Source organism: Pelobates fuscus, chromosome 4 (genome assembly GCF_036172605.1).
Source record: "Pelobates fuscus isolate aPelFus1 chromosome 4, aPelFus1.pri, whole genome shotgun sequence".
NCBI classification, from domain to species: domain Eukaryota; kingdom Metazoa; phylum Chordata; class Amphibia; order Anura; family Pelobatidae; genus Pelobates; species Pelobates fuscus.
The window spans coordinates 17,227,284-17,244,198 of record NC_086320.1 but is presented as its reverse complement, the minus strand read 5'-3'; the positions used below and the strand labels follow the sequence as shown (position 1 = coordinate 17,244,198).

General features: G+C 36.3%; 1 protein-coding gene across 2 annotated transcripts in view; it reads left to right on the top strand.

The window, feature by feature from the left end:
• ADGRB1 (adhesion G protein-coupled receptor B1) overlaps positions 1 to 16,915 on the top strand; it is a 500,908-nt gene that overhangs the window by 306,195 nt on the left and 177,798 nt on the right. For both annotated transcript variants that reach the window (XM_063451001.1, XM_063451000.1), the window contains 6 exons: positions 532 to 696; positions 1,352 to 1,516; positions 6,902 to 7,003; positions 9,558 to 9,664; positions 11,177 to 11,371; positions 13,442 to 13,510. In XM_063451001.1, coding sequence (XP_063307071.1) covers positions 532 to 696; positions 1,352 to 1,516; positions 6,902 to 7,003; positions 9,558 to 9,664; positions 11,177 to 11,371; positions 13,442 to 13,510 — 803 coding nt within the window. The remainder of the gene's footprint in view (positions 1 to 531; positions 697 to 1,351; positions 1,517 to 6,901; positions 7,004 to 9,557; positions 9,665 to 11,176; positions 11,372 to 13,441; positions 13,511 to 16,915) is intronic.

Below are 16,915 nucleotides of genomic sequence, written 5' to 3'. Positions count from 1 at the left end.
AACAAAGAGTGCTAAGCAGTGAAAGGGTTTATGAATGTTATTTGTTTACAATGAATATGTCTCTTTTTTTTTTCCTCAACAAATTTGAAGAAGAATCACATCAGACGACGATGCAAATGTGTAAATGAAAGATTGTGCATTCGCTTAATTTATTTAATGCTATGATTTAAATTGTGTTAATTTTGCTTTTTTGCTTTGCTTTGGCATTCTGTCTAATTTGATATTCATGTGAAGTAGGTGCTATAAAACACTCTTTATTATAACTCGGTGAGTTCATTTAGTGTTTTAGTGGGCCCGCTGAACAGTACCTGACATGTACAAGCATTGTGGTCACAGGTCCAAGCCCAGCAGTGTTAATTCCGCGTTTATTTCTTTAATAGTCAAGTACAATCAAGTGTGTTAATAATTATAACTATATAATAATATCTAAATGAGTCGGTTGATAACGTGTATATTCCAGTAGATATAGAAATCTGTATATAAACACAAATTTTCTGTTAGAAATATGTTTTTTTACCCTTTTTTATTCAGTTGATGGTAACTGGATTGAATGGTCAAGTTGGAGCACTTGTTCAGCCAGTTGCTCCAATGGTACTCAGAAGAGGACACGAGAGTGCAATGGACCATCGTATGGTGGCTCAGAGTGCACTGGACAGTGGTCAGACACAAGAGAATGCTTCTTAACACAATGTCCAGGTACTGGGTCAACTATATTTGTATTATTATAAAAAAACACTTGAATGAGAGGACCTCCTACAAATAAAAGGAAGATTGGGCTTTTACTCATTCCCCGAGTGCATCTCATTCATTTCTTGCAGTGCATTAAGCACATGCACTTCATGTTTTATCCTCTTCCTATGAGTTCTATGGGGGATGATGCATTTAGCATGAATCTCAGAACAGCAATGATTTAAGGTACCACTTGATTCATGTCATTCTATGTATCTCATCCCGGAGGAGAGAGATAAGGGATGGTGCGAGCGTGCAAAGGTGCAATGGCAGACTACGGATGACTTATTTTTAGTTACAGACATGGTGCTCAGAATCTCTTTAAATAATAGTTTGAAATTTGCTGGATATATTACCTACTAGAATACGATTATTAAAGTGACTTATTGTACATCCCTCACAGTGTCTGAGTTCAACAGCAGTTATTTAACTTCAAATTATGCATGATGAGCACCTAATTAAAAAATACAATAATACAAACTGTTGCAATCTTAGAAAATAGTTGGTAATCTTGCATGTAAAATGTATTTGTATTGTTGCTGAGCTTCTAGTAAAATAAAACAAAAACAGCCCATACATACAATTTGTAAACGTCACTGACAGTATTTCCCTGATTTTGCAGTTGATGGGAAGTGGCAGGTCTGGGGGACGTGGGGCGGCTGCACGACAACATGCGGCGGAGGTATACAGAAAAGAGAACGAACATGCTATGGCCCATTTTTTGGAGGTGAACCTTGCCCAGGACAAGCGGAAGAATCCAAACAGTGCAACGACAAAAAGTGTCCAGGTAAATAGCTTTAAAATGGGGTTAACAATGGTTTGTCTATATGGCTGTTACTGACCAAGTTACACCAAATATAAACTGCCTGCGAATCACAAAACGTGTACTGTATACATCGAGGGTCTAGAGACATGTGAGTGTTCCAAATCAAAATGCTGTGCAGCCAATCAGAAGCAAGCACTGAAAAAGATTGATCATGTATTTCCTGTATATAATTCATTTTGCAGAATCTGTATACCGACACATTCCATCATATTTAAGAAGTAGTTTATGACTGTTGTTATTCTATGTTGAAGCATTTTTACCATTTTCACATACCCACTCTAAATCTCTCTCAGACAAATCTCTAGAAGTACACGTCTTAATGACTGTTTAGTATGTGTATACTGGATGGAGAATGAGATCAGTGCTTAACCATCTTAACTGGGAAAATCCACTATAAACATGTCATTTCTAAATGATATATTTACTACACATGCACTGCATTGTGTTCATCAAGATGATGGAGAAACAATGATTTTTATTATTTTTACAATCACAGAATTTATTGTGTGACCTCAGAAGATAGAAATGCAGAATGAAAAAGAATCTAATTATGCAACAGATTCCTTCTTCTCTGTAAATCAACTTTCTATGCACCATAACCACTTTGTCTTACTGGAATCCCCTTCTTTTTAAACATGTTTTATTCTGATGAGAAATATTCTTTTTTCCTTTGTATATTGTGACCTCCCTGTATTTACATCTGCCGTCAGAACACAGAGCACACAAGGTATGCCAACATCACTGGGTGAGATACACACACAGAGGGATATGTTGAATCTATCACAGGTGTTTGATAAAGTGAGAATTTGAAGTGAATATCAAACGTAAGGTCAAAGAAGCCAAACTGGAAACATTCTCTAAGCCAGTTTTGCTTTCAGTTCGACTGCTCTGGCCTTAAATTTGAAATTCAATTTGAATCCACCTTGAATTCTCACTTTAGTAACGCGCCCTGGAAATTCACACTGAATTCTCTTTGAACTCTGACATTTCTCAGTTTAGTAAATGACCCAATATGTAAACGCTCTACCAAAAACAAACATACTCTTTGAAGAAGTGTGTCCTCACCCGTGGGATGACCGCAATATCATCTTTTCAAGAGATGGAATCTCTCAGGTTTTTGGTAACCCATTACTTCCAATGACTTGGGGGCGTAAACCCAACCTTTGTCATTTTATGTCCTGTCCAATTTTGTTCTTGAAAAAGAAAAAAAAAAGTCAGTTCTTGTTTTCATCTCTTCTCTTTCTAGATCCACCATAAGAGTAAAATAAAAGCCCACAAACCAATCTAGTAGCAATTTATGTCCCATCAGATGCCTGTCCCTGAACTACACCACCCATCATGCACCGTGAGATTTTGACAGAAACTAGTGGGAGTTGAAATATGAACTTCTTGTAATGGGATAGTGAGTGATTTGTTAAACAGCTTATGTGGAATAAACAATCAAAGGGATTGAGCCTCATATGAATTTTTGTCCACAACAGCTTGATATGGCACTAACAAGGAATTGGAGTGCTCGGTAAAAAGGGGGTTAATCTTCATTGGCAGCAGAGGGACTTAGACTTGTGCACATGTACGTTTCAGCTGGTATGAATCATATACCTTTTAATTTACACTTGAATGAATTGATCAATCTTGAATTTACCCGTGACGTCGTCTTCATTGAAGACTCCACAGGTAACTCCGCGATAGATAGATTCATGCAGGTGTGAATTAAAAGACTAGAGGGCATTTCTACAACTAATGAAATATTATTTTTAGGGCTTAGGTAACATTTGTTCAAATTGTGAGCATTTTATTTTTTATTTTTTGCAATGACTAATTGTATACATTAAAAAATAAGAAATACATATATGCTTCTTTAGATGTAGAGCTTATCTTTAAGGTGATTTTTTGAGTGCTCCCTATATTTCACAAATTACAGTATAGATGCAATCTGAGATCCTGAGGGTTCACTTGTGTAAAATATCAGCAAAACATAATTTGAACATATTACAAATTCCTCGAAGGATCCCAATTCCCACTTCACATAGGATATCATTCTCCCAATGAGCCAGGTCCCAGTGACGTTTAAAATGATTAAGACCAAGAAAGTTAAGATTTTTTTTTCTTATACCTGAATAAAGAATAGCAGGAAAGGTTACCATCAAGTGTGCTACAAGCAAATGTGTCCATGATAGCTAAGACTCCAGAAACTATCTGACTTGGTCTAGAAGTTCATGTCGAGCCTCTTGATCATTACAGATTGAAGGACTCATTAGTTTAAGACACTATGTACATTATACCTATGATTAAAACGCTAACCTTAAACACATAGAGGTATCCACCCTCTGATTGCCGAACATCTAACCCAGCTTTACACTCAGTGGAGATTATCTTTTGAAATCTTCCGCTGAATGCTGCTATTGTTTACTGGTTTTTATTTTGAAGAAATACACTATAAAAACACTCTAATTAACTGTTCCATGGAGCTTAAAAATGTCTGCCCAGATTGAATGTAGCCCTTTGAGAGCCAATTACATTCTTTACAGTCATCAAATTCTGGCATCTAAAGGTCATATCCAGTCGAGGAATGTCCGCTTATTGGGCATCAGAAGTTCTAGAACGTTCTACTGTGTTCATGAAACAATGTATTTGCGTTTCCAATTGAAATCCTTAAACACCAGGCTGCTGTGATGGCATATAGACCATTGCTGGTCCTTAAGAAACTAGAAGCCTGGAGATCATTAAAAACTGGGTGCTCCTCTAACTGAGCTGGGGAAGTGTTATATATCAATTAATATTAATCTTCAGGATCATAAAGAGTGATTATTTGAAATCAGTAACTGTAAATGTTTGTTTTTCTTCTTTCACTGTTTAGTTAAGAAATGTAACTTTTGAAATTTCTAGTATAACTATTTCATATTATCTTAAGAGTATAGTCACTTAATAATAATAATAATAATAAAACATTTTCCAAACTAAACCACTATTATATTAGTTAAAATGGAAAAGAGTTTTGCCTTTTGATGTAATTGCCCAGAAAGCAGGCTAATAGATGCATCAGTTGCACATTATTACAGTTATAGTTGCATGCTAAATTAGGAAGGGGGCAGGATGCAGGGTGCTCTCTGCATCATAACCTTTTCAATGATGCAAAGTTGTTATGGTGCTTGGAAAGACCATTCAACATCTTACTATGTACTGGTTTAATCCAAGTGCCGGGGAATAACATCCAAAGAGGTTGATGATAAATTGTAAAGGAAATCATACTCACATTATGAAGTCCTTAAACTGTATATACTCAGTGTCAACGGACATGAAATTGGTTTATTTGCATTTCCAGTAATTAAAAAAAAAGGGAAGATTATTCAAAATAACAAAAAAAGAAAGAGTTTGTATCGACTTTTATTTTCAGACATGCCCTTAAGGACACATGACGTGTGTGACATGTCACGATTCCCTTTTATTCCAGAAGTTTGGTCCTTAAGGGGTTAAGCTGGCAAACCAGTATCAGTCTTTTAAAGACTTTGTTTTATTTTTTTAATTTGTATCATCCTTATGGCGAAATTCACTGCCAATAAGTAATTACTCATAACTCCTACATTCTCCTTGGGGAAAAAAGGGAGAAACTTGAGATTTTGTATTTTAACCAAACCTCCTATTCAGCCTGTCACCGAACCCAAAATAACGACTTGATTTATATCACAAAAAAAAAATCATTAGGGAATCACAGAGAACGGGTTAAATAGAAAAAAACTGAAACTGGTGTCAGCACATTTATGAAAACTCCACGGCTAGACAGATTAGCAGAATTTACAATGATATATGTGCCTACTCTGTCCATCTGCTAATGCTTTAGAAGTGTTGAAGCAAGCATTAAATGGAAAAAAGCGGCTTCACTTAGTGAGCCGAGCTAAAACCTACCCCTACAATGAATCTGCCCAGAATGTCTATTAAAAGTGTAATGAAAAGATTCCAGTCAAAATTCGATTCACAATGTTAAAAATCAAAAATAAAAACTCACTTCTGGAATGCTGGTACTTTATTAAGGCACCATGCAAAGAAATGTGTCACTTTGTGTAATGGCTGAATAGAGTACAAGGAATCTAGCAGTTAGTTTATAGCATTTATTTTCTACATTTCTGAAGCCGACTTTGGTGTGGTCCTTTATTCAGGGACGCCATGTACCCCTAAAGCACGTTAGCTTGATACAATGCTTTATGTGTGTATCTTCTCTTTTTTTTTTCATTTTACAAAAAGTGCAGATTGTAATAGAAAGTGTCACATTTATAAATTAACCTGGTTACACCCCTCTGGCTATCAACCAAACAACCGGTCCTATTACTTCCTGGTTTGTTTAGCGCACTGGAGCTAAACTCTAGAGACAGCAATTGCCCAGAGCACCTGCCTGACTTCTCATTGAGCTGCATTGGGGAGTCTGTGATTGGACAGCCACAGAAAGTCTGGGTAAAGCTGTTTTTAGATATATCCTCAATTTAAAAATACATAATTAGATGCATGCATGTTTTCATTGGGGATATATCGACCAGAGAGTGATTTTTTCTATTTTGGCAGTGGAGTGTCCATTAGACTCACATTAGAGCCTTTCTGCTTATTATTATTTAAAACTCATTTCATAGACAGAGCAAGATCTAGTATAGTGTTTGGGTGTTGAGGAGATTTATGGAACACACAGTGAAAGAACTATTTTTGCAACATTAATACAACCTTTTTTTTTTTTAATATCAAAGACAGGTGGCTGAATATGAACTTTTCAATTTTGACAGAGTCAGACTGACCCTTTTCATTAACTTTTTGAATCTCCAGGAATTATTTATAAATGGCAGTTGTTCTAAAAGTGCGGCCGTGAGCAAAAACAAGTTCAGGATCCGTTGATTTTGATGGTGATTTCAACACTTCTAGAATTTTGCCCCAGAATATTTTTTATTAATAAAAGATTATTTGGAGATCAATTCTGAATCAAAGATCTAGAAGTGAATCAGCCTGGAGAACGATTATGTTGGCTTCCATGGTACTTTAACTCTCTTTTGGAACTTTGCTCAAGAATTAGATTTTTAATAAACAGTCGTACATTGTTTTTTTACGAAAGCCCAGAGAGGCCATGCATTTTTAATAGTTTTTTTGATTTGTTATCTCGAGCAAAAAAATGTTGTTTTCTTGAGATAACAAGTTGTTTTCTCGAGAAAACAACTTGTTTTCCCGAGAAAACAAGTCAGGACAATATTAAAAATACATGGCCTCTCTGGGCTTCCACATTTTCTTGTGTTTCAGTTATTTCTTTTCTAAATAATTCAATAACAGTTTAACCATTAGCAATATTGTTTTTTTGTTGTTGTTTTTTTGTAGAACCACACGAGATTTGTTCTGAAGAAAATGTTGCTTCTATTGTTTGGCAAGAGACTCCAGCAGGCGAGACGGCCACAATTCGATGTCCTCGGAATGCCACGGGTAATAGAAGCAGATACATTTCCTAGGCTATAGCTGTTGCATCGGAGGTGGTGACCATCTGATATATTTACTTTTTTCATGCTAGCCACATCTGTAAGCTTGTATCACACCCTGGTCAAACTCAGTGAATGGTAAGACGGACAGGTGCATTGCAAGTTGTGTTTGCAGTACCCATTCTGTAGAATAGCATCTCATCCATTCAGTAATTGGCAAATAAAATTATTATTTTCTGTATTGCCCTCATTTTGAGTAAATTGTATTTAGCAGTGTGGAGTAACTTGCGAGTCCCTACACAACCTTTGTTAAAATGTTTTCTTCAGTATAAGTTCAACTTTAAATTCATGCTTGACTTAAGTTGACTACTTTTCCTATAACATAGATAGAGCTAGGACAAGCCATATAATACGAAAAATACAACAATATCATATAACAACACTGATAACGATGCAACATACTAAGAACCAGCATACAGTGGGTTAATGAGCTGTATGAATAATGATGACAATCACATGTTGACATATGCAAACAAGAGGTGAAGAAGACCATGCTGGAATTTGCAAGCAGGGTGTCATTACACAAAAGATGTGTTATACATTCAGGAAGGAAGATGTTTTGTCTGGTGTTCAAGCCATTTCTAATTCTGTTCATTACTTTAAATTCATTATGTGACGCGTACAGTAAAATTGTACAATAAATTCAAATAGTGGGCGTAAAATGTTGTGGCAGATGAAACAGTGGTAAACTGCCGTGCGGAAAGGAATTAATCAGTATATTGAAATTTAGTGACTTAAATGTAATTAGTTTTTTTGTATTAAAAGAACATTCCAAGCACCTTTACCACTATAGCATGATGTAGTGGTTATGGTGCTGCAGTGGTTATGGTGTTGTAGTGGTTATGGTGCGTTATGGGAGTGTTCTGTTAAGGACTTGAAAGCAGACTAACCTCTGATACAGATATTGAAGTGAATGGAGCAGTCATGGTGATCTTATAGAAGTACCGGAGTCGGATTAGAAATAATAAATGATACGAAATATTGTGTACAAAATTAGATAGTGGGCAAGTGCATTATAGTGGGCAAGTGCAAGACAAGTTAAAGTTAATGAAGGTGAGCCTGGTCGGTACATGCATTGTGAATTATAAAGGGACATTGCGGGTAGATGTCAACTCATAAAGAGTGGGTTATGATAGTAGAGTGGTAAGACATTTTGATATAATTACGATATTTTTCAATATAAAGGCAGGAGAACATTGAGATGGACTTTAGTAAAAGAGAGGGCAAAGTCAATATAGTAAAGCTTGTGGTTAAAAATAATGGCTCCACTATTCACTGGAAAGGAGCATGACTATGGTATGACAATGGACAATGGACAATGGCAGGGTTATTAACCAAAGTGAGAATTTCAAGTGAATTTTAAGTTGAATTTCTAAATTAAGGCTGGAATAGCTAAACTGGAAGTGTAGATGACTTAGATAATATTTGATTTTATTTCGGTTACTTTGACCTTAAATTTGAAATTCACAGTGAATTGTAACATTAGTGAATAAAACTTGTTAGTGATTAAAGCAAAAAAGTGGATAGAGAAAACATTCAGTTTGTAAAAGATAGTGACAGAAATCCAATTAAAGATAGAGGGTTAGGCGATTACTAAAAGAGTCAATAGGATGATAACTGATCTCATGGAGGCTATCACTAGCAGTCAACAAGGGCAAGTCCCGTGAAGTTCATGGTTTACATTACAACTACTTGTATTGTTATTATTATTATTATTATTGCCATTTCTATAGCGCCAACAGATTCCGTAGCGCTTTACAATATTATGAGAGGGGATTTAACTATAAATAGGACAATTACAAATAAACTTACAGGAACAATAGGTTGAAGAGGACTCTGCTCAATCGAGCTTACATTCTATAGGAGGTGGGGTGTAAAACACATTAGGACAGGAATTTACAATCAAATAAGGTGGGCTGCCCTTCAGGAGAGAGCAAGAGACAGGAATGTGAGGTAGGGGTTAGTCTTGGAGGCCATAAGCTTTCCTAAAGAGATGGGGTTTAAGGCACTTCTTAAAAGATGCAAGACTAGGGGAGAGTCTGATGGCGGTAGGCAGGCTATTCCATAGGAAGGGAGCCGCCCGCGAGAAGTCCTGCAAACGCGAGTTGGCCGTACGGGTGCGAACAACGGACAGGAGGTGATCACAGACAGAGCGGAGAGACCGAGAAGGGACATACCTATGGATCTGTGAGGAGATATAAGAGGGGCTAGAGTTGTTCGGTGCTTTATAGGTGTACAATTGAATTTGTTCAATTCAAAGTTGCAATATTCGTACCCCCTATTTGACTTCCCTTTCCTTGGAGGATCCAAGACTAGACATTACATAAACTATATGATTTGGTTTTGATTACATTTGTTCTGTAATGTTTTAGCCTTAAAAGTACATGAAAAGATGCGGATAGAAGGAATCCACTTCTAACAGGTTAAACACAAACAAACAAAGACTGAAGATAGCTATCTCCATCCTGTATCCTTTCTTCTTTTTTATTATCCCCTTTCAGGGCTGGTTCTTCGAAAGTGTGTATTAGATGATGAAGGCGAGGCATACTGGGAGACTCCGACTTACATCAAATGCGTTTCCCTTGACTACAGGAATATTCAGCAGATGGTAAGAGAACATGCTTGGCATTTCCATACACGTTTATTATTGTACTTTGAATTAATTTGTTCTCTCACTTTTTTTTCTATAAGATCCGAAGTGTTATTTATGTATTTGTTATTTTATGGCATATTAGCAGAACTCGGGAGTTTCTCTACAATGCTTTAAACATACAAGACATTTGATAAGTTGAATACTATAAGAGTTTTTACTATGTGTACTTATTAGCTTGATGAAATGCTTTTCAAATCTCCTCTTTAAATTGAGCCCGTCTCCTGCTTGTTATCAGTTTACATATATTTTATAAGTATGTGAATTTTTTTACATTTTAACTATGTAGTTTTGGGGGGTGAGGGGGGAACAAGTAAAGAATACATATTACCAAATACATATTTTTTCCCAATAAAATGTATATTTATAGATATTTGTTGGAGCCCAAGATTCTATGGCCATATTGTTATAGATGGCACCATGCAAAGCACTGGCACAAAATGAAAATCTGCTCAACATTGTGGGCAAATGTACTCAGCTGGGGAGATATGTCCATGCATAATACCTCTGTTACAAAACAGGCTGAGCCAAAACCTAGCAGAACAACTGTTGTCCAAGTGCAACTTCGAAATAATGAGCTGTGAATTGTGGGACCATAGCTAAACATTTGCTAGAAACTCAATAGCTGTTACTCCACTAGTAATGCAATTGTTACACAATTCAATGCTTAATCACCAAATGGTAACACGGAATAAAAACTATGTGATATTCACCTGTTACCGTGTGATAGTTACCAGATAAGTAACTATAACATGAGAATACATTTTTGAAATGTCATAGTATATTTTAATGTTTGATTCTTTTTGTGGTTATAAAGCATCTTCTACACTTTCTATCGCCGATAATATTTACTCTATGGACATTAAAGTTAGTCGATATATTGATTTACACTTTTTTTATAACTGCTGCTGCTTCCCCTAGAAGGCTATTCCGGGTCTCAGCTACTCTTTTTTAAAGTGACACTCAAAGAAAGATCCAGTAGATACTGAGTGGATGGAAACTGAAGCCGATTAGATATTACAGGAACCAATAAACCTCTAGTTCTTTGACTAGTTGAGAGGTATGAACTAGCAAAGGAATGCACTGCACACTTTCTTAGCTTTTCGTCAGAGTTGGCTGGTTCTTATATGTTTAATTAGACAAACATCTACAGGGATCATGAGAGGATGGTAGATGTGCAGATCAGGCTTCCAGTGGAAGCCAAATGTGACGAATGTAGTAGATACATGGAAACACTAATGTCCAATATATAAAGGTTAAAAGATATTTAGAATAGACTTCCAGTGAAAGCAAACAAAATAAGTTTGAGATTCAAATCAGACAAGAAAATCTGAGTTTCTAATTCCTAATTTTAGCAATTTAGCAGTTTTGCACATTGGAATCTGTGTATTTTGTTTTAATAAAATATACGTTACTATATTATTATATATAACAGTACACAATTCATTGATATGCTTTATTTTGTTGTAGATACGGGATCATCTTGCTAAAGCCCAGCGAGGGCTGATTGGGGAAGGTGTCTCAGGGGTGATTCAGAATTTGGTAGATGTTACACAAGAAGGGACCAGTTATAGCGGGGACGTAATGTCGACCATTGATGCCCTGCGCAATTTAACAGAAATCTTTCGCCGGGCTTACTATACCCCTTCATCCAATGATGTTCAGGTGAGCTTATGCCATGACTTTGATTTGGCTAAAAAAAATGAGGGATGTGGAACATAAAGAAGATGCATGGAATAAGATTATATCTGCAAATTCTAATGTTATCTGTAATACTCTGATCATGTATGTTGGCGTTAGACCGGGGCACCAGAACCAATAACTTTTTTGGCCCAATTTATCATCTTTATGTGAAGAATAAAGGAGGGGCCCAAAACGGTAACCCACCTGTGGGATTGTAACTTTTCTTGGAACTAGTTAAATTGGAATTTCTTTGGATCTGTCAAACTTTATTAGACGAAACGATTTCAAGAGACACCAAAAGTCAAGAAATATTTTTGCCAGAACCTAAAGAAGTCATGCATATTTACAAATTGTTTATAAAAGTAGAATCTACTAACTTGCTGTAAACTACTAAGTATTTATACCCTAATTAACCTCTATTTTATGTCATTTACATAGATGTACATATGGCAGGTTAACCTTTTACCTCAAACAATCATTGTATTTTGCAATAAGGAATATTCCTATATGCCTCATACAGTGCGAATCTTTGATGCCATTGACCATCTGTCACATAACATTTGTACATTAATGGGACATTCGGGGCACTTCCTGCAGTTTCACTGAGTTTAACTCTGTATGAAGCGACATCCTCACACTTTTCATTCAATGCTTTCCTATGGGGAAGGTCTATTGTGGGCACAGCATTTGCCGTGCATGTGTTATGAGTTTCCCAATTTGCTGGCGTTGATGGAGCCCGGCCCAGCACTGAGGGATTTTTAAGCGTTTACATTTTGTTTTTTAACCCTTTACATAGCTGGGAGTGAGGGGGTGGCAGGGCAATGGAATGTACTAATTTGTAGGCTCCTGGATTAATTGCAAGTAGCATATTCATACTGGTGCTATATTATAGATTTGTACCTTTTATTGACCTCGTTTATGTCATGTTCTGGATGTCTTTACCATGTTTATTGTGTTTTATCTGTTTACTTAAATATGAAAAAACATTAAATGAGCTTTATTTTTATTTTTTTTTATAACAAATATATTTCATCCTCCAACAAGATCATCATTTGATCTAAAGTTTCCCTTTGTATGCTTGGCAGTTTTATTGTATTTAGTCGGAGTTAATAAAAAGGAGCAAACATAACATGCAGTTAATTATCCCCCCAAAAATTAAAACAATTGTACATCTGAGTCATATCCCGGCAAAAGAGGAATGTTAGTTTATTTAGTCAATTAACTGAAATTATAATAAGCAAATATGTACACTGTGTAGAGTTAAGAAAGTGTTACATTTTGTGAAAACAAACTACTAGCACAAATGTTTGGAGAAACAGACAATATAAAATACCTGTATATGTGTGTACGTATGTATTTGTGTATGTTTGAGTGTGGCTGTTTGGCATTCTGTCTCGGGCCAGGCTGTTTGTCTGTCTGTCTGTCTATCTATCTATCTATCTCTCTTTTGTCTGTCTGTCTGTCTATCTATCTATCTATCTATCTATTAAACTGTGTGTCTGTCTCTTGGTCTGTCTGTCTTTCTATCTATTTTTAAGTGGTTGTGTTTACTAGAACACCTACAATATACCAGACAGGGAATTTTGGTGCATAAAATGGGTTGGAGATAAATGATGATATACAACACTGCCGAGGCGGTCCATTAATGAAATTGCTGAATGTTGTTTTCATGTTGGATAAGTTGCCCATTGGAATTCTGACACAAACAGGCATAACTCACTGTAAATGCTTGGTGCAAGTGCATAAAGAGTACATTATTGGAAGACAAGTAATTAAGCGTAATGCCAGTCTGATCAACAAAGAAAAATATGAACATAGTAGAGCATGCCAAGTGTTTTTAATCTCCAGCTCACGTTTTTATGTCTTTGCATTGAACGTTAAATCTGCTATAGTGTGAGAGGTGGGATGAAATGCGACAAGTAACATCAAGAGATGCATGTAGTTAGTGAAAAAAGCAAAATGTTCTTCAGAACTTCACAACTCATCTAGGTAACAATCTGTCCATATGCTAATTGCCTTGGAAATACTGACTGTCTTTCCTTTTCTCTAAAGAACTTTGTGCAGATCATCAGCAACTTGCTATCAGAAGAAAACAGAGACAAGTGGGAGGAAGCTCAAATGGTATGTCGTTTTTATTGAAAACTGTGTCCTGTGGGTGATCCATGTACTGTGATTTGTCTTGAGATGAATTCAAAAAAAGGAAACGATCAGGATAAATAATGCAACATACTTTTTAAAATCCAAAATAATTTTAAACTATATGGTAAGCAGACGCGATAGCTCAGTTGGTTAAAGCATCACCTTCATTACCTCTTGACCTTTCAGAGCTATTTCCACTAGAAGCCATGGTAGCATCTCTGTTATAAACCCCAGCTTTGTGGACAGCACTATCAATTGTTGTGATACAACACCTTGAGATAAGAACCCACCCTGTAACCTACGAACCTGTGGTGGATGGTCCTGTGAAATATCAAGTAGGAAGTAGTGACACTGTTAGCATTGTTATGACTCTGCTGACCTCAGAGGGCAAGAAGAAGGGTGGAGATGGACAAAGGCATGGAGGGAGTCTTCATAGAGAGATACTCCAGGGAATAGAGAGTGGCATTGAGTATATAAAACTTAAGGTTTTCACATGCCTACAAAAATATATACCTCCCAAGTGGTTTAAGAGGGACAGTCCCTATTTTAAGCCCATTCCCTCTCCTCCTATTTCCTGTCCTAATGTCCCTCTTTTCTAGTAGCTTTATATTGTTGGTAAGTCTTAGTGTATAAAACAGCTCCACAGGAATAATACTCATTGCAATGTGCCTTTAATCTGCAATAAATTTGTTTAGACATAAAATATAAATACTTTGTTTAAAGATAATTGGACCACTTGAATGTAATGTAGTTAGGGCAGTTGGCTTTCATCTAAATTTAGACATATGGTCTGCATTTATAGTCGACTGCTTGACATTGTTTAATCATTGCCATTCAGATTGCTTTAGCTTTTCCTACATAGCTATGTCCTCTCAATCTTCATCCATCATTGCCTATTTGGATATTGTCTATTTGTGGCAACGTGGTGTGCATCAAGTTTTGTCCAAGTGTCTTGTACTTTTTTCCCTAGGACTTGTAGCTAATCTGGCCACTTGCCCGACACCTGGTCCTTCCCATTGTTTATCAAAATTATATCATGCACAGAATGATATTTCTCAGCCACTTGTGAAAAACCTCTCTCTCTGTCTTTGCTCCCATGGTCCATTTTTCAGGTTAATAATTTCTCGAGCCTTGTGGGAAGCCCTGCATGTTGGAAGCCTGATGAATCATTGTTTGTCAGAATTCAATTCTCAGAGCACCTTATCACAATGTATAGCCCTGAAGCACATGCCACAGGACACATCATTGATCAATAAATGCCAAAGGCAAAACCATCATCAGGAAATAAACTCAATAAATGAGGCTATATATATTTCACATATACAATTATGGGCATTGCTAGGAGGAATAAAAGTAGCCTATGTTAGTTTGAAAACGTAAAGGGAAACTACCGTTTTATTTCAAACAATTTAAAATACAATACAATAATAATAATAATAATATACATACATATAACAAAATAAAATTAAAATTAAATATTTCCTACAAATTAAGTAGTTAAATCATACCGAATGAGAGATAGGTAATATTCTTAGAATCAAGTCTGTGAATATTTTGATGTGCAGCCAAGAAAATGGGTTGTTTATTCATAGTTATTATCTCTTTTGTCCTCGTCCCAGAACTCAATATTTGAGTGCGGCCATTTTGTTCTCCTCTGCCCACAATGTCTGATTTTTGCCCTTCTATGCTATTGATCTTACTGATGCATTGTGGGTAAATCTTGCCAACTGAAACAGATCATTGATTAAGCTCCACCCATTATCATGTTTTGTCAAGTTAACTGGTATACATGATAGAAAGTAGTTCCTACTTTTCTTTATGTATTTTATGAAAAATAGAGCATTGAAAAAATAAAATAAAATGAGATTCAGACACGGTGAGCTATATAGAAGCAGATTAGATAAAGCTTATTTTTGGTGACAGATTTTCTTTAAATACTATTAATTAATGTCAGGAGTTTATTTGCTATAACTGATCTACCCGTGTTTCTCTTCTATAAAGAAGACATCTCTCCCTACCCTTAACCTGGCCTCTCCCCCTGCTCCTCACAAACCATATCCCAGCTGTCTCGAAGTTTGACCACACTTGTTTATTATTTAAAGGGGGATTGTCACTTCTCTGCAATGCACACCATTTAATAAAACATTGAAACACACGGACAACTTGTGTTGACCTTTTACATGAGGTGCTCAATTTTATTTTTATTTACACATGCCATCATAATCCAGTTCAGACAAGGAAAAGCCAAGGCAAACATTGCAATTAAAGAGGAGAAATAGAAACGTTGTTGCTCTCTCTATGCGGACTGCCTGATGGAAAGGACAGAATTTATAATAATGACTGACAGGCTGTACTGTGGCTGCACAGACCTGCGGAATAAAGAGGCATTTCATTTTATTTTTCACACCTCATATATTCATATTTTAAAAATGTAGAATAAGAAAACATAACATTGAAAACCCTAGGACGTGGCAGTTTCATTTTAATTTAAAATGTATTAACATAGGCATTGGCAAAAAAGGGAAAAGGTAGTTTGAAGTGAGGTAGTTACTACTAGAAGTGTGGTGATTGGGCATGGACAGGTTTGGGCTACTCTAACCACTCTCATAGTGCGCCAAAGGAAAACATGCACCCAAATGTCAGACACCCTTCATTCACCGCTTCCATGAACCCAATAATCTGTGGACTGTATCAAACAGGAGAAATATTTATTTTGGAAGATGGACTCTCAGCTCCAAAACTCCTGCAAGCTTTGTTTTATTTTTATTTGTTATTCAAGTCTAGTCAGAAGCCCTCTATTTAAAGTTTCAGTCTTAAACTACTGACTTGGTTCAGACTCAAGAGCCAACACACATCAGGATATTACACTTGTGGATATTTTCCATACTTGTTGTAGTTCTGTAGTGTGTTTTTATTTTTTCTCCTTTAGCTAACTTATGCAGTGTGAGTCAGTTGCATCTGGAGAGAAGTCCCGCCATGTGAATGGCCAGTTCAGATAATTTTGTCCATGCTGGCCAACAGACCCAATGGCAGTTCCATTTCAGACTACATTTGATGGTCAATAGCAAGACTCACCCCAATGACACTCAGATGGTTAATCTTTATTTACTTGTTTTGCTTAAACAAGTGAGGATTGATAGCGTCAAAGTGACAAACACATGTGTAGATTTGTTTGTACAAAGATTATTCAGTAGAGCTGTTGTGCGTTCCATTATATATCCTTGCTGAAAAGAGAAAAACAAGATTTTCGTTATGCAAATGAGATCTGCATCCCTGTGCGATTATATAAAAAAAATGTACGCCATCATTATTGCAGTTTCCACAGTGTATGTATTATTTCTCTCTTCGCAAACAGCTGAAGCTGAGAGTCTCTGCTGGGTTGTCAAG